The sequence below is a fragment of the Microtus oregoni genome, unplaced genomic scaffold (genome assembly GCF_018167655.1).
Source record: "Microtus oregoni isolate MIOR12 unplaced genomic scaffold, Mior012 000055F_ref0000237, whole genome shotgun sequence".
Taxonomy (NCBI): domain Eukaryota; kingdom Metazoa; phylum Chordata; class Mammalia; order Rodentia; family Cricetidae; genus Microtus; species Microtus oregoni.
This window is the reverse complement of record NW_024543831.1, coordinates 6,378,307-6,405,000: the sequence shown is the minus strand read 5'-3', so window position 1 is coordinate 6,405,000 and position 26,694 is coordinate 6,378,307. Positions and strand designations below refer to the sequence as shown.

Genomic DNA, 26,694 nt, shown 5'->3' with positions numbered 1-26,694 from the left:
AACCACATACTAAGGAAGGCTACGCTTGTATTTGTGCACACCTCTGACTGCTCCAGTGCAAGGTGCTGGGGTCTGGTCCTTTTCCAACAGACACTCCTGTCCTTTTCTTTGTCCTAATTTCAATCCAGCTAAATCTGTTGGTTCCAAGAGCTGTCAGTCCAACCACACACTCCTCAGAATATCATTAGCCTTGTTCTCTCTGTCTGCCCTGGAAATGGGGAGGGACAATCCACTGACCATCACCCCTTCTCAGCTCCTGACCACACAGCAGCCACAAAGAAGCTAAGCCTTAGGTGTTTTTGCGCAGATATCAGCTGGATGGGTCGTTTCTTCCTAACGAGATCTCTAATGAAATCTCAGTTTCCAAAAGACAAAGAGTAATGGTTTGTGGAGGGCCTTTAGCCCTTAGACCAGGCTCTGACTGCTGTAGGATTCAGCCCCAAAGGATGCAGAGGCAGCCCACAGAGAACTAGCAGAGCAGAAGGAAGTACTGCTGAGAATCTCTGCAAGTCACCCCCAAGCCTCAGGCCTCCCCAGGTGTGGGGCTGGGAGGCAGGTCTTCCTAATTCTGGAACTGGGTTCCTGCTACCAGCCAGTTCCAACAAACTGCTCACTGTGACGAGTTCTGCCGGTGGGGATTCAGATCCGCTTTCGCCTGGTTCCGCTGTCACGTGTCCGCCCCCAACCTCACACTGGTGCTTTTAATCTGCAGCAGTTCCATCTGCTCCTCCAGACCCTCCCCTGCCCTCCGGCTGCCGCACACACATATGTGTGCGTGCCCACACAGTTTATCTCCTGAAACGGAGAGATGAGTTTTTCATATGGATATGCGTGAGCCAAGGTGCGGTGCAGATTTAGGCTGGATCACAGGCAGGGTAAGGGAGTGAGGGCTATGGTGTGTATGACAAGAAAAATGACGCTTTCGCCCATGCTGGCTTAATTTGAGTCAGGGTTCATCTCTCCAGGTTCCGCTTAGTCGGAATCTATCTGATTTGCCTCCAACAAGCCACTAACCCGCGATGTCTAGCTTATTCCCTCTTGTCTTACAGCAAAGAAGCTCTGACTCAGAAGGGCCAGGTGAGGAATCTTTAGTATCTATCCCCTAGTTGGACAATGGCCCAATCAAAGAAGCGTGGGACAAAAGGCCAGGAGACCTTTTGGCAGCCCTCCCATGATCAGAGTGCAGATGCAAAGTTTCTCTCAACCCACTGTGATCTCAGAGCCTTGCGCTGAGTTGGCTTGACTCCTTCGATGCCTTGCTCATAAAAAGTGATGCTGTTGGGAATAGGACAGGGTTGCCATGAGGATTAATTATGGTGATTCCTATAAAGCTCCCCACACCGTGCTTGGCAAACAACAGGCTTTGAAGAACAGGGTCGACTTTGTTACACTGATGCAACCACTCCACAGATGTCCCTCCTGGGACATCCCTGCAGGCTCTTCTCAGGGATCATGAAACATGTGAATTTTCATCAGCATATAAGTAAAAGCTGCAACTCAGAAGGTTTAGGTCAAATATAAACATGCACATCCATTATTATCCCTCAAATTATTTTTCCTTATAAAGCTAATAAAGTCTGATGTGGCTTTTGTACGTAAACCATCCATTGTAGCCTTATTGAACCTTAAAATAAAGGTAGTCTTAGGGTCATGTTCTGGTTCCCACCTCTATTTCCGCCCTAAGTTTCATACTTTTGGGGTTCACTGCAATGTTCCAGCACTTCAGAGAAGCCTGGGCATTGTTGGTTGAGTGACAGCTGCCCCCCTGTGCCCCTCTCCTCCTGTTTTCCCATTGTTTGCTTGGATACACTCACTCCCTCACCTTCCGCATCTGCTGTCCTCTGCTCTTTTCCAAAAGACAGTCTACTTTCTTCTCTAAATTCCGCATGCACACAGGTGCACGCGTGCACTCCCCCCCACACACACACACACAGCTCCAGCATATCAACAGACATCTTTTGTTAAAATACTAAGTTGTAGGTTCTCTTTAATGAAGAGGGGACTAAAACTGGCCCCTCCTTACAGATGGAGGAACTAAGGCACTCAAAGGTTGAACAACTGGTTCAAGCTGCTTCTCATCCCTTCCCCCCTCCCTTCCTCCCTCTTTCCCTCCCTCCCTCCCTCATCCCTCTACTTCACATGAAGTCCTCTCCAGCTCACATTCCCCATCTTCTCTCTTAATTTCTGCAGTGTAATGGACTTTGAAATATCCCTTGTTATGAAGCTCATTATTTTGGTTTTGTTGTTGTTTGTTTGCTTCCTAAATAGAATTAAATTCATTAAGGTGGCTAGAATTTTTCTTATGGGAAATCCCGGGGCCCAGACAAAGAGAACTGGACACAGACTGGAGGAGCATAATAACCTTACTGTAGGGACCTGAGGGCAGGGCATGGCTCTGCCATTCAACCTGCTCACAAGATCAATTGCATGAACCATCAGTACTGAGAGAGGCTTCCTCTCTATCCTGGCATTGTCTCCTTTGGCTCCCAAAAGCCATAATCAGATACCACTGGTGATTGCATTCCTCATATGTATGTGGTTGATACCGGATTATCCTTCAAAAGGCCTGGCATGGGTGCCTTTTTTTTGTTGTTTGTGAGCAATGGGAGGCCTAAGGCCTGGAGTCTGGAGCCAAACCCCAGCCCAGCAGTCTCTGTTTGCTCCGAGTAATGACATCCTCACACAGATACCTACTTTCAAATTCTTCAAAGGCCTTTCGTCTCAATGAGTGCACTTCATTGGTGCAACATCCCTACCAGGCAGGTGCCATTGTTCCCGCCTGAAGCTGAAAACCTAGAGAGGCAATGTCTTGTCCAGAATTTCCTGAGGAAATATGACAGTACCACAACCAGCACCCAGTCCTCCCTTGAGCATCTCCACCTACTTCCTGGGCCTGTGTCTAGCATGAACGGGAATAAAACTTTAACTCCTTTAATGACTTATCAGAAAGCCTTGCTAATCCATCAACAGTCTGTTAGATAACAGCCTCAGTCCTTGCACGGTGAAGGATTACCTTCCCATCTGATCAGCCGCACACGTGGGGTGGTTGCCAATGTATAGAATCCATTTTCATCTTCAAAAAGATGGAGATTTCCATTTCAGTGTCTGATTTCCAGACACTGCCTTCCTTCCTCAGACGGACAGGAGCCTGATGTCTGTGTGGCTATCAACAGCAGCTTAGCCGGTTATTGAAATGATTGCATATCCCTGGAATTTCCCTCCTTCCCTTCCTCAGTAAACATTATTAGACACTTGCTATGTGCTCTGCACTGTGCTCTGCCATCCAACACGACTTTGGGTAAAATGGGTGCTATTCTTTCATCTGCTTCTACTGTAACTGTGTGTGTGTGTGTGTGTGCGTGTGTGTGCCTGATATGCTGCATGTTCATGTATGTGCATGTGTGTCGGTGTACATGCACATGTATGTTTGCATGGGGAGACCAGAGTTTAAGGGTATCTGCCTCAATTGCTCTCCACTTTATTTATTTCTATATTTTATATAGTTATTTATTTTTACTGTATGAATATTTTGCCTGCATTATGTCTGTTTGCCACATGTGTCTGGTCCCTGTGGAGGTCAGAAGAGGCCATCAAACACCCTGGAGCAGGAGTAACAGGCAGCTATTAGCCACTGTGTGGGCGCTGAGAATTGAACCCAGGTCCTCTGCAAGAGCAGTAGGTGTGTTTAACTGCCAAGCCATCTCTTTAGCCACCCCCGTTTTTTGAGACAGGGCTCTCACTAAACATGAAGTTCAGTGTTGAATCACTTGATTAATAAATCAAGACTGCTTGGCCAGTGCATTCCAGTGATCCGCCTGTTTCTACCTTCCCGGCACTGAGATTACAGGCATGCACCACTGTGTCCTGCTTTTTATATGGGTGCTGAGGATCTGAACTCAAGTCTTCATGCTGGCACGGTAAGCGCTCTGTTGGCTGGGGCCTCTCCCCAGCCCTTCCATTGCAATCAGAACAGGATATCATCAAGTCATAAAACAGAGTATATGCAAAGGAAACTCCTCTTGATGCTGGCAAGGTCTCGGCCCCTGGTTCATGCACCCCATGCCAGATGTTACAGAAGCATACCATGACGGGAGAAGGAAGGATTAGCCCTTCATCGTGCAGGCATCGAGAGGGTGCTTGGGCCCTTCAAGCTAACGAAAGTTTGTGACTTTGGCCTCTCTGCTATCATGTCACCTCCTCCACGGCTCAAGGAATGCTGTGGGAGGGTGGGCAGAAAGTGCGTGAGACCCAGCAGATGAGGAAGAACGTGTGTGAAACTCTGTTTTCTGGATGTGCTCTGGATGCTGCCATCATGAACACGCATGGTGGCTGCCTGGAGAGGAGCTGCACAAAATACACAAATGAGAGCAGAAAGAAGACTGAGATGAAGAGGGTCAGGGGTTGGGTAATAAGAGGGTAATGGAGAAGGATTGATGGGATCAAGACGCATAGTATATGTATATAAAACTGTCAAAAATGTTCTAACTTTGAAAGCGGTGGAGGCCAGTGAACAACACTATGAACCATTGAGTTATATGATAGACAAATTGTATGCTCTGTGAATTATTAGGCAATTGTTTCAAATAGAAAGAGATGGGACTTAGCAGGAGATTGCTGGGTTATTAGAGACATCCCTTTGAAGGAACTAGTATAGTCCCTGCTGGTGGGGCCCCAGCATCTCTATCCCCCTGTCTTGCAATCTGTGAGCCAAGCTGATCTAAGCACTATGATTTTGAACGTCCAGAATTGTGCACTAAATAACATTATTAACCTGTATTAATTGTACAAAATAATGAGTCTCATAATGAGATTTTCATATGTGTGTGTGTGTGTCATGCTTTGATGATATGCCATCCACCTTACCCACTCTGTTTTCACTTTTTACCCATCCCCCTCTCCTTCTCAAAAGGTCCCCCTTAACATTCAAGTCTTTTTTAAACCTGGAGCTACATATGAGAAAGAACATGTGATATTTGTATTTCATAGTCTAGATATATGATGTTTCCCAGGTCCATTCATTTTGCAGCAAGATGCATAGTTTTATTTTTAATGACTGAATAAACTCCATTGTATATACTGTCTTCACCCATTCATTTGTTAATGATTCCATTAAAAATTCTCCCTGTCCTCCTCCTCCTTCTTCTCCTTCTTTCCTCCTCCTCCTCCCCTGCCCCTTGTTCCTCCTCCTTCTTCTCGTGGTAGTGGAATTGAGGACACCAATGGTGGCTTGTGCACGACAGGCAAGACTACACGCTCAGTTCTTAAAGAATCCTTTTCTAGAAAAGACACTTAGCCTCAGATATTTTGTTATAGTAATGGAAAAATCAACTAAGATAGACAAGTGGTAATTGTATGAAGAGAATTTAACCCATCCTATTTAGCCATTTAGGTGAAAGGGGGCCATTTTGAACAGTCATGAATAACTTCTAAGAAGATCTGATCTCCTCTTGCCCTTCCGTGTTTATCTAGGAGACTTTCACCATTAAATCATGTGGGTTTAGTCTTGTGGTCCTGATTGCAGTACATATCTAGCCTCCAGATCACTAAAACAGTAACAAAGAAACGAGTGTTTCTCCTTCCCTTTGCCTCTTAGAACTAATGGAATCATACAAAATTCAGGTCATGGACTGAAGTAGGAATGGCTTTGAAACACGGACATTTCAAATAAAGGGGCTGCTGCTGTTATCACTGGCAGCACTGAGAACAGAAAATCCTCTCTGCAGAGGCGGTGGCAAATATTCTGCAGTGGGCGGCTAGAAAAACTGGCCCCCAGTAGGCTGCTTCAAGAGAAGCTTTGGGCCCAACATAAACCAAACAACAGGGACCCCAGTTCAATCCAAACAAGCTCTGGATACACAGCCAGACTATTGCTTTGGGCCTGGGCCTTTGGTTTGCTATTTATTACCTTGGAGACTTAACCAATGGGTTGTTTGATTCTCCAGTTGCAGAAGAAATCTCCCCCCTTTCTGGTAACAACGCCATGTTTTTTCTGGGGAACCATGCCTCTTCTATGCTGCTGACTAGGTCATTTTTCTGTTGCTATACCACAATACCACAGACTAAATCATTTATGAAGGATAATGGCTTATTTCTGTTCATGTCCTAGAGGCTAGATTGTACTGATGCATCTACTCAGGGCCTTATACTGAGTCATAACATGGCTGGGATGTGAAAAAGCAAGCAGTCACATTGAAGAGACAGACATGGCAACTGTCAGGGTTTGAACGTAAAATGTCCCCTCCTGGCTTAAGGACTTGATTGCTTGATTCCCAGCTGAGGTGCTGTTTGGAGAGGTCTGGATCTTTTGGTTATGTGGTCTAGCTAGGCTAGTAGACGTGGTTCACTCAAGGGTAGGCCCTGAAGGTTGGATTCACTTCTGATTTGGGAACTCCCCCCAGGATTTCTAGTCTGTACTTTCTGTGAGGAGCCATAGCTCCTGCAGCCACGGATGGGCTCCACCATGCCTTTTCTACTAGGAGACATTGGAATTCCCTGGAGCCGGGAGGCAAAACAAGCCTCCCCTGCTTTAGGTTGCTTCCCTCAAGTGTTTCAATCACAGGGATGAGAGAAGAATCTGCCACAGAAAACAGCTGGTGCTTCAAGCTCATTCCCCTGTAACTTACCAGTCGCTATAGAACAAGCACTCACTCATGCAAGAGTTTGCTACGTTCCATGAGTAGTGTTAATCCCTCTTAACAGCTTGATCTCCTATTAATGCTCACCTTGCCCCCACTGCCCAATACTCAATATGCGATTCAGAGGGGGATAAACCATAGCATCTCGTCCCCAGACACTCCTTTTCACAGGGATAAACCCTGTGATTCCATCCAGACAATTCACAGAGTCTTAGCTTGGCAGCCTGGAGTCTAACTGTGAGCCAATCAAAGCAACTCCCTTCTAAAGTTCAATGACAGGGACCTGGAGAGATGGTTCAGTGGTTAAGAGCCCTTGCTGTTCTTGAAGAGAACCAGTTTGGTTCCCAGCACTCATGTCAAGCAACTCACAACTGCCTGTAACTCTACATCCAGAAAATTGGATGCCCTCGTATGGCCTCTGTTTTCACCTGCACACATATGTACATGTACACACCTACACATGCATACACATAAATATTAAAAAAATAACCTTCAGTAGCAAAACAGGTTTAGAGTAAGTATTCCTAATGCAAAGGACTTGAGACACAGACTTGAAGAAAGGGAGGAATATCAGTTCCCCCAAGCAAGTCCGAAACCCAAGACAGCAAACATTAAATCTTAAACCTGGAAGACAACCTTCCACTTCAAAGGCCTCCTCTTTAGATACACTAAGTGGTTTGGACCCCCAGAGATAGCACGGATCCTATGGTTTTTCTGGACTTTCTCCTTTCCGATTGAACTCTGATGATTGCCGCTCTCCAAAGCAGGTTTTAAGTTCTGACGGCTGTATACTTTGGAGGTCACAACAGGACTCTGGTCACTGTGGCTCAACCACAGATGAGCCTGGGGACTCTGCAGCAATTTGAACTCCACATTTCTTTTCAGCGTGGTCCTCTTAGGAGTTCATGTCCATTGCTTCATGTCTGTGAATGTGCCCGTTGAGGTCTAGGTGGAGGAAGGCCAGGACTCAATGGATCCTGCATTATTTGCCTGTGGAAACACCACCAAGTGTGTACCACTGAGGCACACAGTTTGTTCTTTGGTTCCTGAGTCACATGCTGTTCCTTGGACTGGGACTGAATAAGCCATGATTAGTTAACCAAAGAAAGTTATGCCAGATTTAGGGAGCAGAGACCCCAGGTGGCCCTGGGCAGTGATCGCATCCTGCACTCAAGGTGCTAAAGACAACCTCAGGGATCTCTGAGATGACTTCAGAGCCCTGCCAAGCCCCTTCCACACACACTGTGCTTCTGACGAGCCACACTTGGCTCCCTTCCTTCTGTGCTAATCTCACAGTTAGAAACCAGTTCCTCGGTGCACATTTGCATGCTTTCCCCGTTTGTGTGGCCAGACTGGATTTTCCAGCTTTCTATGCCCTGCTTTACTTTTAATTATAAGTGCTGCCTCTAGCTCATCGCTTTGTTCTCACAGATCACCCTATGTGGCCCTGAGCAGCACGAATGCTCTTCAGCTTAGGCGTTTTTCTGCCAGATTTCCTCGTTCATTGCTCTTAGTTTGGACCTTGCACAAGATCCTGGGACATAGAGAGAATTCAGTTAAATTCGTTGCCAATGGATAAGAAAAAGTAGCCTTTGCTCTGTGTGTTCTTCCATTTCTGTTTAAGATTTCATTCACGTGTTTTTCCTGGATACAGCTCTGCCAGTGTTTATATAGTTAACATGCTGTAACAAACCACCAGACTGAAGCATTTGTTTGGGCTCCTGATTTAAGGGTAGACGTCGTCATTGCAGAAGGGACCTAACAGCAGGAGTGTGAGGTGGCTGGTCACATTGCATGCCCAGGAGAAGATGAATTCTAAGGTTTAGCTTGCTTCTCCTTTTAATTTAGTCTAGGACCCCAGCCCATGGGGATTGTACCACCACATCCAGGTGGGTCTGGTACCTTGGAAAATGAATCCCATTTTATTCTTGCAGATTTGTAGCAAGTTTGCTGTCATTTCATCAAGTGTAGATTCATGGGGCCACTACCAAGGTCAAGACAGAGAACACTTTCCTCATAAGGCTTTTGCAGCTGCATCCACATTCCTCTCCACCCCACTTTCAACACCCACCACCCTGTTTCCCATCCCTATAACTGTGTCGTTTCAGGACTGTGAATGGGGATATACAATATGTTCACCCTTTAAAACTGGTTTTGAAAGTCATCGTCATTCCCTACAGTTCAGTAAATCGTGCCTGTCAACAGTTGCTGAGAATCACTCCTCCTCAACATACTTAACCTTTGACCTGCTCTGCCATTTCACACACTTTTAGTATTCCATAGGAACAATTCACATCATGTGCAGTTTTTTTTATGTGAATATGGTTTTTATTTCTCTGAGATTTATTTCCCCAGAGGGCAATTGCCAAGTCATTTAGTAATTATACATTTTATCGTCTTGAAGACTGCCTCACTGCCTTGCAGAGTGGCTGGGCCATCCTATATCCCCACCAGCAATGCATATGTGGTCCATTTTCTCATCAGCGTTTGGCCCTGTTATTTATTTAACCATTCTGTTACGTGTGCACTGACATCCCACTGTGGCTTCAATTTTTTTTGTTTTTGTTTTTGTGGCTTCAATTTGCATTTGCTGGTTAGCTAATGACTCTGAGCATCTTCTCATGTCCTTATTTGTCATCTGTGTATCTTCCCCAGGAAAACATGTTTGGGTCTCTTCTCCATTTTCTAACTGGATAACTGCGTGTGATGATTTTTGCCAGTTTGCCATTAACTTTGAAGGTATCTTTATATATACTAGGAACCAGCAGGACATGGTTATCCAGGATTCAGTTCACAAATATTTTCTCCCTCTGTATGATTCATCTTCTCCTCATCTAATGTGGTCCTTCCCAGAGTGCAAATGTTTCATTTTGATGTTAAGTTTCTTGATTTTTTTTTATCTTATGAAACAGCTTGTGGTATTAAGTCTCATGGGTTTTTTTGCCTTACCCTGGGCCAGGAGTATTTTCTTATAGGGCCAGGTGGAGTCATGCATACCTGCAATCCCCTATGCTTGGGAAGCAGAGGTAAGAGGACCAGCCTTGGTTACATGGTGATCTCAAGATCAATCTAGAACTCATAGTAAAACCGTGTCTCAAAAAAAGTGAAAGAAAAAGAATATTTTTCCTACATGTTTTGTGTTTCTATTTCATATTTAAGTCCATGCTCCATTTAGATTTAATGTTTGTATAAGGTATGAGTGAATGGATATTCCTATGGCCAAATAATTCTATTTTACAGATGGGGAAAAAGTCAGAGAGAGCTGAAAAATAAAAATAAGGCCTAATAATTGCTAAAGGAGAAAAAATCCAGCTATTGATGCTATAATTAATCTCCTCTCTTCACCTCCCTTCCCTCCCCTCCCCTTCCCTTTCCTCCTCTCCCCTCCTCTCTCCCCTCCTTTGGGAACATATGACCCAGCTTCCTGAATGCATCCATTCCTTTAAGGTGACTAACCCTGCCCTCAACACACAACTGAGGTGAAGCCTGCCAGAGCTCACCTAGCACACCCTCTGAACCCTCTGCAGCACCTTTGCAGGGTGGAGAATGAAGACAAACAAGGCAACTTATTTGTATGCAAATGACTTGTTATTCTGGTTTGGAGAAAAGCTCTATTGGTTTTTATCAGTGTCCAGATTACTACAGGACTGCTGGGCCACTGAACTGACCCAGGCGGCTTACACTCGTCCTTGACCTTAGTGACCACGCACCTGGGAAGGCTCACTTTCTCCTTCTGAAGCCTCAGGCTCTGGGTTGGCTGGTTTTCTCCACCTTGGCAGGTAGAAGAGGGAGCACTGGTTCACCTGACCATTCTCACCCTTCCTGAAGAGGAGGAAGCAGAGGCAGCAAGCTGGGAGCATGGCCTCAGGAAGGAAGGACTGTATTCAGGAAGCTGGGACAGATGCTCCAGAAGGAGGAGAGAGAGGAGGGGAGAGGAGGAGAAGGAAGGAGAAGGGAGAAGAGAACGACACCAAGTAGCCAGTGGTGGCTTCAGCCAGGTGTTCCAGGCAAGGCCCAGCACTGGAGGACCCAGTATGCCAAGTGCTCCCTGTGCCTCCAGAAGGAAACCACCAGGCAGCTGACAACCCATTTCCACACAGAAGAGACTGAGGTACAACAATCTTTTGGTCTAGGGAGCTCAGAGGAAGGGATGAGCTGGGGTTGAGGTTGGTAACTGTCTAGATGCTTTTAAATGGGCCTTGTGATCCAAATTCCCCAGAGTAGGCTCTTTCTTTGGGCCCCCAATAAGTAGGTAAATAATACCTGCTGTTAGCATCTCAAGAGGTGAATAGGAACCATCTTGCAAAAAATGCCTTGTCTGTCTGGCCTCTTCTTCACCTTGCTCTGCTCCTTCCTCTTAGGTGATAATGAATAAACACACTCTGCCTCATCTTTCTTTCCTAGACAGAACTGAGCTTTTCAAGAAATGTACCACGTTTGCTCAATGACCTGTCAGTTATCACCTTTTCTCTTGCCATGCCAGTCCCGGTAGGCTGGAGAAGATTAGAGAGGATGCCCCCATAGGACATCACCGGGTAGCTAATACCACACTGCTGGTCTTCCAAGGGGGATAAACTGAAGGCAGGATCCACCCAAGCCATTTGCCAGCTGACATCAATCCTGCTGGAAAGTCAAGTGCACAGTCCCGTACATCAGTCTGTTTTGGATCCTGACAGTCATAGTGTGGGTTACAGTCATGCTTTTCTTTTTCTGCCCCTGGCCTCGCTGTGTGTTCCTGCTATGTGCTTCCCCTCACAGCCTGGAAGGAAACGTCTGAGAAGCTAGGTCTGAGTATGAAAACATGCCCTCCCATATAGCCTCTTGGAACATCAACCGGAAACTCAGTGACTCGTACTTAGATGGTGATTGTTACGTTTCTGTGATTTGACAATGCCCCCAGCAGCAGCTTTTGTACTAGCTCTTCTCTGCATAGAGTACTCGGCTTTGGAATAGGGCCAGATGACTCTGAGATTTGTCCATACCGTGTATAGTCTTTGAAATAAAGAACAGGAGGAAAGGTGGTGAGACGGCTTGGCAAAGAAAGGCACTTGCAGCCAAGTTTGATGGCTGAGTGTGATCCCCAGTGCCCAAAGAGTGGGAGGAGAAAACTGACTCCTGAAAGTTGTCCTGTGACTTCCACATGCATACATATGAGTGGTGACACATGCACATTCACACACACATGCAAAGAAACATGTTAAGAAATAGTACAAGGAAGCAGATAGTATTGACCTGCCCATACTGCAACTATGATAAAATCTCCCTGCCCTCCATGTCCCTTTCCAAGTTCTTAAGAGTGGAAAAGAATAATAAAAATATTAATAACTATAACTAGTGTGTGTTATGTATGGATGGCTATATTTGGAGCTTTATGATTATTGCTTTATTAGATTCTAATAGAGGAAGCAATGAGTAGATAAACAAATAGAATTTTTATTTATAGCTCTTAGGACTTCTAGACATCTTTCTTGACTGATAGACCTAAGACTTAAGCAATGGGATCTTCCAAGAGTAGATTTGGTCACCCACATGTTGCAGGGATAAAAAGTGATAGAACTGAGGTAGAGATGCCATTTATTGAGGCTTGTCTCTGAAACACTGTTAAGGCCATCTGAGTTGTCTTTGGAGCAGATGAATGGGCAGGCCACTTGGTTCTGTGAGTGAAGGTATTCTAAGCAGAGGAAACAGCACAAGCCGAGTTCTTGAAGGGGCGACATGCTTGGCATAAGGGTAGAGAAAGGAGGATGGGTTAGGAAGCAATGAGCTCAGGGAGCCATGTCAGGAGTAAAGATGGGGGAGCCCATAAGGACCTTTGTCAGGCTTTGAGAGATCTGTGTCTTCAGCTCTGAGGCAGAAGAAAGCCGTCGGATGGGACTGTTGTGGGGATGAAATCAGGGGTCAAAGAGGAATCTAGGACCTGTCTGAGGCCTGGAGGGTGGAGAGCGCATTGGCTGGGATGCATAAGGCAGTCTTATGGGGAGAGGAAGAGTATTAAGCATCAAATGTCTGATTGACGATGCTAATAATGACCAGAGAAATCGGAACGTGAAGTGGGATGAGCAGAGAGCCTGAAATGACTGCAAGGGCTGAGCATTCTAAATTAGCAAAGGAGATGGAGAAGAGCGGAGTGACTGAAGGAGATACAGGGGAATTGGACAAGGCTAGCATAAGAGCAGAGAGATTTGCACTGCCTGCTGAGGGCTGGGGGCAATGGGAACTGAAGCCAAAGAGACAGAAACTAAGCAAAGATGTGAGGCCCTAAGAATTGTCCAAAGTCACGCACATCTCAAGTGATAGAACTAAGCCTTGAGGTCAGGACAGCGCTTTCTAAAGCAGCCATAATTTGTCCACCTCGAGGCAGAGATTACTCTGGTTTATACTCTGGTACCCAAGAGAACGAGAGAGGATTAAAAACACCCCCAGAGCAGTCTGGAAGATGTCTGGAATAGCAGAAGGGTTAAAGAAGGCTAACCCTGAAATAACCAGCTATTCAGATGCTTGGAGAACAGGAGATGTTCCTAGAGGCCAGACCCTCTGGTTGGTTTCCCAGGGTGACCCTGAGAGCATCTCGTCAGCTGTCAGCAGCATCCCACTGCAGCACCAGCACAGCTTTGCCGATATCTTGCTTTTTCAAGATGCCATTCCTCCTTAACCCCTACCCCTGCAATTCCCAAACAGTCTCTCATGATTTGCATATTTGCAATTCTGTGGGCACACACAGTGAATTGAGAGAGGGGGCCCACGGTATGGTACTTGTTTTACAGGGCTTCCCTTTAAGTCTTGACTTCAGCTCACTTCCACAAAGAAATATTGTGCAGTGCTTGGCCAGGCGTGGGGGTGAGGGAGGGGCAAAGAGTTCTGATTATAGTTCATCCATAGTACGGACTACCCTGCTTCCGTAGACTAACAATGCAGGGAAGCGAGAGAAAGGAGGGAGGCAACAAAAGGGAGGGAGAAAGGGAAAAGCAATTCCTGGCAAACGTCATAAAAGAACACACTAAAATGTTAGTCGAGACTAACTCTGCAAGGTTGGATTACTGGTGGTTTAATTTTCTGTTTTACACCTCTCTGTATCTCCTAGACGTTTTATGAGTTGAATGTATTATTTTCATAATCAAAATAGTAGTAGATGTTATTTCAAAATAGAAGCATGAAGCATAATGCTGGTCTTCCAGGGGCTCAAAAGCTGCTACGGGAGATGCACATGAAAGCAAGTGGGCAGGATAAACGGCAGGCTGTGTTCTAGGCTTCCTATGGCTGGCTCTGCAGGATGCATGGACTCCCAAGTCTGCAAACCCCTTGCCTTTTCACTGATAACAGCTTGAGCCCCAGTCCTGGCTGCCTGGGGTATTCCTATAGTCTCACAGCTCTCCACTACCTCGCGAGTTTTTGAGGTTTCTCTGGGTCTCCTCAGCTTGCATCCTGCTGAGTTGATATGTTTTGCCTGTAGCCCAGGTCACTAGTATTTCCCTTTTTTCCATCCCATCTCTGGTTCCCCACAGCTCTGAGATGAGTTGTCTCTTTGAAGAAGCAGTCAAAATAGAGACGATTAAGTTTCAACACTTTGTGTCCATCTATGGGGTATGCAAGCAGCCCCTGGGCATTGTGATAGAGTTCATGGCCCTGGAGAAGACACTACCTACCCATAGCCTCAGCGGCCACTCAAGTTCCGCATCATCCATGACACCAGCTTGGCCATGAAGTTCCTCTACAGCTTTAAGCCATCCCTGCTCCACCTGGACCCTAAGCCAAGCAATATCCTGCTGGACAGCAACATGCATGTCAAGGTAATGTATGCCAGACCTCCTCCATGAAGCAGGATTAACTACCTGCCAATCACTGAACCCGCTAAGAGTTTGAGCCATTTTCTGTTCAACTAGATAGTAAAACAGAGATGGGTGAGCAGACATCGTGACATGAGACTGTGGGTTCTGGTGCCCTTAACAATGCTGCCTGGGCCACACTTCTGAGACTGATAGAATAATCTCTACCCCTCAAGTTCTTTGTCTGGAGAAGGGATATGTATAAAGGAAATTTTTATTAAGTCACAATGGCCTTTTTCTTCAGTGCTCAAAACCTTCATAATCCTTTTTGCCTTCAAGAGCCTTTGCACATTCTGTTTCCCAACTCTCTTTATCTACAAAGTCTTAATCATATCTCAGCTCTCAGATTGATCATCACCTCCTTGAGAAGAACTTTCTCAATCTATCTCAATATATGCTTATATACTTCTTACATACTCCCATGAAAACTTTGTTACTTCATCTTACTGAACCTAGTTGCAGTATAGAAGCATTCGATGAGACTTGTTTTTTAAGGTTGAGCAAAGAGGAGTAACAGCTCCCTGAAGCAGGGAAAGGGTCTCAAAAATGAATGAGACTTGTTCTTAATGCATGAACACGCTATCTGAATGCCCACCCATCCCCATCGTGCTGGTATGTGGTTTAAAAAGGTGTCTCCAAACCCCATCTCATTGTCCCTTAATGAATGGTAAATGAGTCTGAAAGGCTGGAGGCAAAGAAGGATAAACAGATGTTGTGAGTGTCCTAGGACCCACAGAAACGAGAAAAACAAGGCACCTGGAAGTAAACAGGGTCTCATGCTACAGATGAGAAAAATGGGGCTTGGAGAAGATGAATGACAGGTTCAAGACCATTGGGAGCGGGTAGTAGAGCTGGGAGGCAGTGAAGTTGAATGCATATGTGGTATACGAAAAGAGTATATACTGATGAGGGCAGCTGGAAGGAGGAGCTGCAGATGGCCTCTGGAAGGTGCCTGTTGCTACCCTTTCCTTGGCATCTGGTTTTCTTTCAGATTTCAGATTTTGGCCTGACCAAGTGGATGGAGCAGTCAACCCACATGCAGTACATCAAGAGATCAGCTCTGAGGGGCACACTCAGTGGCATTCCTCTTGAAACGTTCCTGGAGAATAGCAAGGCTCCAGGGCCTGAATATGATATACACAGATGAGTGGGCAGCTAGGCTCTAAGTCATATGATGGATTTGTTACCCCAGCCAGGTTCCTATGGCCAACAGGTAGGGCAGGACAAGAATCAGGAACAATTCCTCCAGGTGCTGATGGAGGGAAAGAGTTGAGAAGGACCTGGAGAGGCTTTACCTGAAATTGTAGAGACTGCGGGGCCCCTCTGTCTAGGGATCATGAATACTCCTCTGTCTCTCAGCTAATATATTCCTCATTACAGCTTTGGGATTGTCATTCTGGGAGATTCTCATGCAAAATAAACCATATACACATAACAGATGCTCGTGGCTCTATGCCTGTGGGAGGTTGAGGTTGGAGAACACAAGAGGAATAATGGATTGTGTGAACCATGGTGTGAGCTCCTCACGATTTCTATTTTTTACTCTGCTTCCTCTATCCCACAAACACTAGAACCTATGGCATAGTAAGCAAACATGAGCCTTGACCTTGTTCACAGATCCTAACAACCCAAGCCCCCTGCACTTTAAAATGTGGAAAGCTGAAGCCTTTCCCCAGGCCTGCTTGTCGATTCTGCTGCCTTTGCACAGAAAAAGGAGGTGGGGATCATACTGAGTCTTGGCTAGAGCTGGATCAGCAACCCAGCTGCTCAACCGGAGCTTCAAGGAGGTCTGAGACTCTGTTGTCTACTCCCTGAGCATGTATAGGGCACCTACTGCATTCCCATTCTGTCAGGATCCTTCCAGCTTCTACCCACTTGCCCGCTTCTACCCACTGCCAGCTTTGGAAACCTGCCCAGCCTGGATCTTCCCTTGTAGGGCTCAATGTGATGAACATCATTATCTGGGTAGCTGCAGGCATGAGGGCCTCGCACCCCTTGCAGCCTGTCTCTGCAGAATGGCCAGAGGAGGCCTATCAGATGTTGGACCTGATGAAACACTGCGAGGACCAAGACCCCAAGAAGAGACCACGCTTTCTAAGTAAGTACCCATGATTCCATGCCGAGGAGCTAAAGAGGGAGGCACGGGAAACACCATTGGCACTAAAGCTGAGATAGATGTTTCAGACATTTTCAGGGTGGGGCTGGGAGGCAGACTCTCTGGGCTGTACAGATGGGGGTGGATTCTGTTAAAGAGTGTTCACCATGTGCCTAAGCGAGATAGAGTCAGCAAAGGGAAGCCATAACATCTGAGCCTGGTCCTGCCACTGAGCTCTGGAGCTATCTCTGGGGACTTTGAGTATGGTGGGGTCTATAAGGTCATAGGCTGAGGGATGAGGTTATCTGGTCCTTTAGGGACAACACAGAGAGGGGTGAGCTTCTTAGAGATCACCTGATCCTTGCCTTCTCCTTCTGAAAAAAAAAAGTTACCTTAGAGGGTCACTGATTTGCCAAGTGTACCCCAGCCATGACAAGGGTAGGGCTCAGCTTCCTGCCGCATTGTGGGCATATAGGAACATACATGAACTTAGGAATATGTTTAAGAGAATTCATGAACCATATGAATATCTAAAATCCAGTGAACTCCACTGAACTTGCCTGTTACCTTCCCCTGCCCAATCATTTTGGAGCAGATGTGACCATGGAGACAGATATGTTGCTGTCCCTACTCCAGAGTTCTATGGCAGACCCTGAGTGTGAAGCCCTAGTCCGGAAGGTGTCTTGCAAGCCATCACTAAGCCAGCCCCACAAGGTGGATATGGCAGGCTGTGCAGGCCACTGTAGGGGTGCTGGAAGCCACTGTGTGTCATCCATAGTTTCTGACTGGCCTGTGGGGATTAGGCAAAGGCTGTCATTCACAAGGCCACTGGACTGCTGTAGGGAACACGGGAAATGTAAAAGAAGCTAGCTCACACTTAACTCTCCAACCCTGGGAGGCTAGCTAAGAGCTGTCTGCATCCCTAGCAGAGGGCATATCCCCTTATTCACCCGCTGTTCTCTAAAGGCCATGGGTGCTGTGGCTCAGAGCCCCTGGAAAGGACCTTATCCTAAGCTGTCACATTGTGGACAGCTCCATCCTTCAAGTCTCCTGTCCCTACTCTGACATGGGAAGTATCAGGGGCTATCAGGGGATTCCAGAGATACACCCTGAAGCCTCTAAATGAAGGACAAGCCCTAGATCTTCTCTGCTTAGTGATTTATTCTATACATGTGCTGGAGGGGCAATGGTATAGGTGGGTTTCCCAGGAATGCTAGGATATGAATCCTGATGGGTAACCAAAAGCACTGGAGAGAGGAAAGGCAGGGAGGACCAGATCTGACCCCTGATGTCCCACCCTGTACCTGCCTTCCCAGGTCAGAAGGGAAGTCTTGCACACAGTGGTGAGTCTGTCATGCTGAGATGGGACCAATGACTCCACATGGAGGAAAGGGTGGGGTCTGTCCATTCTCTCTGCTCATCCTCCTTGCCCCTTTCTCTTTCTCAAGCCTACCACACATCAGGGATGGTTCAAAAATACCCCGGCCCGTGGAGTTTTGGATCAGTTTCTCCTTTATGTTTGTGTCATTAAGATTAGTTTCCCCTGTTTCTGTCATGAGCAATAGAACACTGACTCTTAATATTGGCTTTGTGTTAGACTTATTTGAATAAAATGAGAAAAAGATGTGTCCAATGCCTACCCCATATAATTCAGAATCTTTAGGGGCCAGGCCTTGGCAGTGGTCATTTTGTCCTGATACATAGATGTGGCAGGAGGAGGTGAGAGCTGAGGTCTTGTATCACACAAGCCCAAGTTCTAGTGCAGTTTTGATTTTCACAGCCTGCCTTCTTCTTGGGTCCTTCTGAACATTCTTAATTGCCTAATCTGTCTTCCTGCTGGTAGCATGAACAAGAGTGGTTCATCTCCCCTTTAAATAGCTAGATGGTGGAGGTTTAAAGAGATGGAGAACTAGCAGGAGCCAGGGGATGTTCAGAGGTGGAGTATGGCTTTTCATCCAGGCCTCCTGACTCCAGATCCATCCTGACTCCTCTGTAAAATGCACGGGCTCCAAGCTCTAATGGAATCAGTGACCCATGAAAGCCAATGCCCTCAAGTCTAGGCTGTTTCTGCAAACTGTCTCCAGGAGGCAGGGGGATACATAAGGTGACCTCTGACCAGGTTATGGATCTAATTTTTTTCAACCCATCACTTTATCTGCTGAGGTGACTCCTTGAAGTGGATCCTACAACTCTCTGATGGCAAGAGCTTGGCCCCAAGTGATGAAGAACTACATGTCTATGAGCACAAGATGCCTCCCCTCTACTTCCTAGTGGCCCAGGGCAGTTTGGAGCAAGTGAAGCTGCTGCTGACCCATAAAGTTGATGTGGACTGCCAGACGGCGTCTGTCTACATACCACCCCTCCTTGCCACCCACGGTCAGCAGCCTGACCTCTGTGCCCTGAACCTGGTACACGGTGCTAGTACCAACTTGGTAGATGAGGATGGCTAGGTCCCACCGCATTTTGAAGCCCAGAATAGGGATGACCATATTGCCCATCTGCTCCTGAACCATGGGGTCCTGGTGGAGGCTCAGGAACATGAGAGCTGGACTCCACTCAGCCTAGCTGCACAGAATAACTTTGAGAATGTTGCATAGCTTCTGGTCTCCTGACAGGCAGGTTTCAACCCACAGGAGGCTGAGGGTAAGATGCCCCTCCATGTGACTGCCTGCTTTGGCAATATTGGTCTGGTCAAGCTGCTGATAAGACTTGGGGCTGAACTGGATGCTCAGCAGAGAAACCTGAGGACACCCCTACACCTGGTAGTGGCGAGGGGGAAAGTAAGAACCATCAAACACCTGCTAAAAGGTGGGGAATTCCCTGATGCCCTTGACCAAGGTGGTTACAGCGCATTGCACATGGCTGTAGCCAAGGGTAAGCAACTTGTCTTCAAGATGCTTCTCAGATATGGGGCCAGCCTGGAGCTACCCATACAACAGGAAGGGACACCCGTAAGCCTAGAAACTTACAAGGGTCACATGGAGATCATCCATCTGCTGGTCAAGAGTCATGCAGACCTAGATGCTCTTGGAAGAATGCACGGGACTCCCCTGCACATGACTGACTTCCATGGGGAGGAGGTGGTGGTGGTGTCACTGCTTCAGGGTGGGGCCAACCCCAATGCTGCTGATTAGTCTGGCTGGATTCCTCTCAACCTGGCAGGGCAGAAGGGGGCCTTCCTGGGCATCATCCACCTTCTGGAACATGGTGCTGATGTCCATGCTTGCAACAAGGTGGACTGGACCTGCCCACCTGGCTGCTCTCAAGGGCAACATAACCATCCTTCAAGTTCTGGTCAAGGCTGGTACCCAACTGGACATCAAGAATGGAGTTGGTTGCACACCTCTGCAGATAACCCTCTGCAGCCAAAAACAGGGCATAGTGACCTTCCTGGAGGCCAAGGAGCCTTCACTAGCCGTTCTGGGAGTTTCTGAGCCTGGATCTTAGACAGAAGTTTAGCTGTAACAGGGCCTCTGTGCATGGAAGGAGAAAGGTTATGGAAAATGAAAGTGACTTTGGAGAGGCCACTTCCCACCTGCCCATTTGACCTTGAGAGGAACCAGTCTCCTAGGTGACAAAAAGGGGAGAGAGTCCAGTGAGGTTGTTCCGGTGAGCTGGGGAAGCTACAGACTGCCTGGAAAACTGATTTTAGCTACTCTACAAGTCTTTTCCGGTCCAACCTCATTCTTCCTTCTTTTCAGATGAGCTCTTGTGTCCATGATAAACTTCCTCTCCAGCCTCAAGACTCTGCCACATTTTGTTGCTTGCCTCTGAGTAATGGAATCCTTGCATCCCAAGAAACCACCCCAAAATAAAGACCTTGAGATAGGGATGGAGGGCTCCTCTCAGCTCCAATTTTGCATTCTAAGTTCTTCACCTTTAGACTGGGGCAGGAGAATCAGATGCCTGCTTTATGTAGGGAACATGCACTTGGAGCTCAGAGGACTTGTCTACTTACTGGCAGGTTCCTGCCACTGTGGTGACCATAGCTTCTGGTGGCACTGGTCTCAGTTTCTGGTATTCTATATCTTGGAAGTGATAGAAAAATGTGCCCAAACTGCACATACATGCTCATCTATGGGATGCCAATTTCCTGTCTCCAACTCCATGCTTCTCTGTGCCCATTTATATGGTCAGGTTTCAAACCTCAGAGTGAATAAAGCTGATGACCTCATTCTCCCAATTAGACATGAACCAGCTGGGTACCCATGGGATCCGGTTGAGTCGATGTGGCGTGTGTGTGTGTGTGTATCTGTCTGTCTGTCTGTGTGTAGTGTAGTGTTGGATGTGTTGGATGTGTGCATAACATATGTGTGTGAGCTTACAAGAAAGGAGAGAGGGGGAAATTGAGGGGAATTGGGTAACTAGTGTACACACATAGGTGATTTGTCTGGTGTGGACATTGTTCATATATGATACTTGTGTGTATTTATGTGAAAAGGGGTAGAGCAGCGAAGAGAAACTGTGGATGTATGCATAATGCATGTATATATAGAGAAAGCATCTGTGAATCTATATAAGGGATTAGACAGGGAATCCAATAGGAGATGGAGGGATAAATGTGTAATACTTGCGTGTGTTTATAATGTGTGTGTAAATACATGCAAGGGAAGAAGCAGGGCAGCTGAGAGGAAGTTGGTGGTGCAAGGGGGTTATATGGACTTGGAGTGGAGCTACAGTATCTTTCTTCCTTATCAGCTGCTCAGAGAACTACTTCCTATGAACAAATATAGGCTACCCATCCATTGGTCTACCCACCAGTTGTGGGCAGGCTGGGGAAGAACCAAGGCTACTAGTATCCACTGTGTGTTGGTAGGTCTGGTTCAGTGGTCAGTGAGTCAGTGGCTGATAGAAGGGTATGAGGAGGGAAGGTTCGCCCTTCTGCCTCATCTCCCCACCCCATCAGCACACTGGCACCATCATGGGATGAAAGATAGGGCAAAGGAGACTTGCTACCCTATGTGGCATTCTGCCTAGGGCTTGAGTTCATTTTGGCAGCCTCACTTCCTGTCCTGGGGTCTCTAGACCAGTTCCAGCTGGGCTCTGGACAGTTTGGGGACAACCAATGGTAAGCCTGGGGGGTCAGCGCTTGGCTGGGTTGTGTCCTCAAGAAATAACTATCAGACTAGACTACACATCAAAATATCCTGATGAGGGATTCTTCAAATATATATGCAACCAGTTAAACCACAGTCAGATCCTGGTGTGACTGAGCAACGTGACTCTGATGTGGAGCAGCCAGGGCTTAGGGTGACCACCAGGGGGCATACCCAAGGCTTTCTCTGTCTGAGCCTTTCTCAACAGACCCATTCCTATGGCACAGGGGAGGTAGGAAGTCTTCCCCAGAAAAGTAGTAGAAACTCCTGGGCTCTGAGACTATTCAACAAATTGTTTATCCCTATTCTATGCCTGCTGCAATTAAAAAAAAATACCCCTAGTTCTGTCTCCTAAAACAATCAGCAGGAGGAAGGGGAGGGGCAGGTCTGTATGTCCCTCTTGAACCCTAGAATACTGATATGACTCCAAGTCTAGGATTCTAGAAGAGCCATAAGAGATGCAAGGACTGCATATTTATATCTGGGTGGGTCAGGGCAACACTTGTGAATGGTAATGATGGAGCCATAGGACAAGATGGTGCCAGGGTTATCACAGAAGGAAGGGTGTGAGGATAACCTAGAAGAAAGGTGTTGGGGAAAATGCTTTGGCATTCATTATCCAGTACATGGCAAAGATGTCCTAGAAGTGTGGTCAGGACTGTGCCTGTAAATCCCTTTGTCTCTGATAATCCTGACTTTGCATGGAGGTTCTTAGATCCCTGCTTCTTTAAATCAATTCCTCTCAAAGCTAATAGAGATGATAGATTGGGCTCAGTTTGCTGTCTGCTGTATTCATAAGTTGCCCCAGACAGACACATACACCTTGAGCTTCATTTGGACACACCTGCCTTTTTAGTTGTGTAGGGATATTTTTGGTTAGGTTTTAAGGGGGCAGTCCTTGAAATTGATGGAAGTGGATCTCTAGTAGATTTCCACTGTGTGCAAAGTGCCTAAGGATGGCAGTCCTAAAAATAGGAACTCTGATTTCTTACTGGACACCTCCACATGGGGGTCCTAGAGAACCCTTAAACTCAAATCAACCTGAAGTGAATATTCCCTTTCCATCCACAAACCTGCTCCTCACTCTTTATCCATATGTTAGTTGAAGATCCCCAAACTCTGAATGTAGGGCTGGTATTTCTAATAGGACTGTAAGGGAGGGAAGAAATCAGTGGGATCTACGTTACTTAGTAGGGTACCACTAACTACTTGTAGGACTAAGTCCTTGAAATATGGTGAGTGTAGCTGAAAGAGCAGGCATTAATTATCATTAAACTTAAGTAGCAATATATCCATAGACTGGATAGAACCAGTCTATGAACTCTCCTTTTTTACCCCTTTCCAGCCAGTTTCCAACCTAGACATTGGATTGGTCAGAAAGAGCCTCCTGAAAGATGTAAATGTTGGAGTTGACATGAATGGAGCTGAGAAGGGCTAGAGGTTAGGCCAGGTAGAGGCAGAGGTAGCCCATAAGCTCCAGAATGTGGGAGGGACAGATTTATTTCTAGAGGCAAATAATGTGGTGTATTCCCTGCGGGTGAGACTCTGATGTCTACCTTGAGTCTCACTGCAAGAGGATGTGGAAAACTCACATCTCTCTCCAAGTAAGAGGTAGGTAGATAGAGCCTGAATGTTCAGTGCAACCCAAAGACCCCTGGGAGCTGTGTGCAATGGGGGAAGCTGGGTGCTGTGATAGAAAACTGGGATTCTAGGCTATGACAGAGGACTTAGAGCTGGCCAGACAAACTTGGGATAGAGTCTTCATTTTACACTTTATTAGTGGTAGACTTTTCCTTGACATCACCACCAAAGAGGGAGGCCTGTGGATGCTCCAGCTCCAGTGTGTAGAATTTTCGATGTGCGGATGCTGTTGGATCACACACAGCCCCAGCATGCACCAGCACTTACCTTCACTCTGTTCCTCTTCTGTCTTCCAACTCTTGTCCTCTCTCATCATCCCACTTACCTGCTCTTTCCTTACCAGGTACAGAGGTGAATTCCTTTCCTATTCTAAACCTCTGCTTGGGTGACTTCTTGTCCTTTGAGGAGTCAGTGAATAAAACCCTCCCAGATAGGAGACAGGGAAATCAGAGGAGCCATGCATTTTTGCAAACCACAGCCAAGGGAGTTAAGCTGCAGACTGGAAGTTCCAATTGGCTTGTGAGACCTCAGATGGGACTCAGGCTTGCAGTGATCTGCAGAAAACTATAGGGGGCTAGAGAAGCCTGTGGATGCATCCTACAAACATTGAGAAAGTATGTGGGTGGCAGAGAGTGCAGATGCAAAGAAAGGAAGCCAGTCTCCAGACTTGTGGGAGAAGGGAGGGCATCATCGGGGCAGAGAAGCCCCCTGGACTTCTGGATGGCTGCTCTGGTCATCTGCTCAGGAGCATCTTTTTATAGAGCTGTCCAACCCCAGGATAATACCATAACCCTTTGTGCCAATGCTGGCTTCCCTTCCCCAGTCTGTGCCTGATGGGGTCCTACATAGCACCCCTTGCACACGTGCCCAGACCCAAACCACTTATTTCTACCTGTGAAGCTTTCCCTGCCTGCCCTGTTGGAGATGGCTATTCCTGCTGAAGGAATAGAACTGACAACCCTTGCTGTTTGCTCTATTGCTTCTCAGGTACACAGCCTAACTCTTCCTACATCCTATTCTTCCTGTCCTTAATGCTCAGGACAGAGAAAATGTATTATCCATGGTGCCTAGTTAAATTCTAGGCAATGGGAACTGGAAGATTTTGGGCAATGTCGTGTAAAGGACAAAGGGCGGGCGGGCGGGCGCCAGAACAGCATGTGGCAGTGGAGGGAAGCTGGAAAAGGACCGTGGGAAAGGTTGGCAAGGTGGGCCCATGACGGAGACCCAAATACAAGGCTCTCCTGGGTCATGGCCTTGCACAACCCCAAGCTGCTGGAAGTTCCTTTGCTTCAGTCACAGCACTTAGCAGCACTTGTGTTCTTGGGAGGTTGTCACGATTAAATGTGAGGCCAGGCTTATGATATGGCAAGGCAGTTAATAGGTACTCAACATTTCAGTTTCTCCTAAACAAGAGAATTTTTTTCTCTTGGAATAGGGCATAGATAATCAGGCTTTGGGGGCCTTGTGGAGAACGATACCCTAGGACACAACCGCCTGGTGTCCAATCTGGGAAGGAAGGGTGATTCTCTCTGGGCCTTTGGATGGGCTGTGATCTTGGAACACACCCACTGTAGTGCAAGGCAAGGGCAAGTCCCTGGCTCACTAGTTGTGACCTCAGAGACACGGTGGTTAAGACGATCTGTAGACTACAGTACAAAAGGCCCCAGCAGTCAGACAGCTTAGTGTAGATCAAGCCATAGAACCATGTCTGCAGCCATAAGAACAGGACAGGGTGCAGGCAGGGGCTCTGAATGCCATAAGAGGCAGCCAGATGATGGACGAAGCGGCTTCAGGAAAAGGATGGGAAATAAGAGGATGGTGGTACTACCTAAGGACTGACAGGAAGGAGGGGAGTGATCAGGCCCATGCTGCCAGTCTTTCTACCTCTGGATGTGACCCTGATATTCTTCTCTTGGCCACCCCATGTTTACCCCTGCTGTAGATGGAACTAAGAGCATGACCTCACCATGGCTCTCTTCCTCACACTGTACATGCCTGGAGGCAAGGCTACCCAGATAACCCACAAGGTAATGGTATGGCTTCTTAGCCTGGTGTCTCCATAAACGCCACTTCTCTTAGCCCCCTCAATGGTTCCCCTCCACCCCCACATGACTGCAGCTCTCCATTTGACCTCTACTTGAGTGGCTGGCTTCCTCTCTCTGTTTCAGCTCAGCTCCACACCTTAGGATGGAAGGTCATATGTGCCCATAAGACAAAGTTCCAACGTAATGTTATGGTCACGTGGCTGACATTTTCCTTCTCTTCTCTTAAGATAGGCTTGTCATATAGCCCTGGCTGCCTGGAACTTGCTGTGCTAGCCTCACCCTTACAGTGGCCATCTTGATTGCTCCTCCCAAGTGCCCAGATTATGTATATATGTATGTATGTACTCCTGATGGATGAGGTAAGGATGAAACTCAACTAGGCAAGCACTCTACCAATGGAGCTACACGCCCAACAACCTCTATGGTGAACTATTTTTTTTAATTAACTTGTGCTCTCTAGGGCTCCACCTGGGGTTAAAAGATCTCTCTAGAAACAGCAGTAACTGGGCAGAGGGAAGATGGGAATAGAATCTCTTCTTATCGGGATCTTCCCTGCCTCACCCTTAAAGCTGGGGATGGATCATTTAGGTCTTCTCACTTAGAAGAGACTGTGTTTTCTCTCCCCCAGCTTCCTGCTTCACTTGGTATAGCAGAGCTACAAATGTAACAAAAGGGAAAGGATGTGCAGAAGCACCAAACACCCAGATTCTAGACTCCACCATCCGCTGCTGAGCAGGAATAGCTGTTTGTATGGACCCTTGACTATCATCCTAAAGATCTGGTCTCAAGCAGGTTTTCTTTCTCTCTATATAAGAAATCAATAAATAAATCTGCCCACATTAGCCACTTCCACCTGCACTGCACAGAATGCATAAGATTCAATCAGGGGTCTGAGCTGTCACCCACCCAGGCAAACCACCTCCTCAAGTGAGTCCAGGGCATAGGAATGGCTTCCTGGGATTAGGAGGAGAGGACTATCGGGGAAGGCAAAGCCCAAAGTTGTGCTGTACAGAGAGATTCTGAAGTCACAGATTCAGACTCTGCCCTTGCATCCAGGAGGACAGAGAAGACTGGGCAACAAGTAAAGGAAGCCATGTCGTCTCTGGGGACAAGGATGATCTAAAAATGGGCTCCAGGTATGTGGGGACACTGGAAATGTCAGGGAAAGGAAATGGGGAGGGAAGGCTCCCGGAGCTTCCTTCCCAAACCCAAGAGGAGCAGGGGCAGGGCCTTTTTGGAGAGCCAGAGCCTGGGATACCCCTTTCTGCTATGTGTTTTTGGTACCACTCCTCCAATCCCTTTGCTCCCAAGTGCTTAAGGGGGAGAGGGTGGAGCCCAGCCCTCCCCCTGCCCACTCCA

At 47.0% G+C, this 26,694-nt stretch overlaps 1 protein-coding gene across 1 annotated transcript; it reads left to right on the top strand.

Annotated features, from left to right (window-relative positions):
* The first annotated feature begins 1,019 nt into the window (after positions 1-1,019).
* Positions 1,020-20,000, top strand: Ankk1 (ankyrin repeat and kinase domain containing 1). The gene is given in 12 exon segments (XM_041638401.1): positions 1,020-1,077; positions 10,614-10,646; positions 10,649-10,709; positions 14,138-14,289; positions 14,292-14,422; positions 15,450-15,601; positions 15,840-15,884; positions 16,390-16,556; positions 17,149-17,277; positions 17,868-17,900; positions 18,717-19,794; positions 19,796-20,000. Coding segments are annotated over 12 exon segments (2,244 nt in total).
* The last annotated feature ends 6,694 nt before the right edge of the window (positions 20,001-26,694 follow it).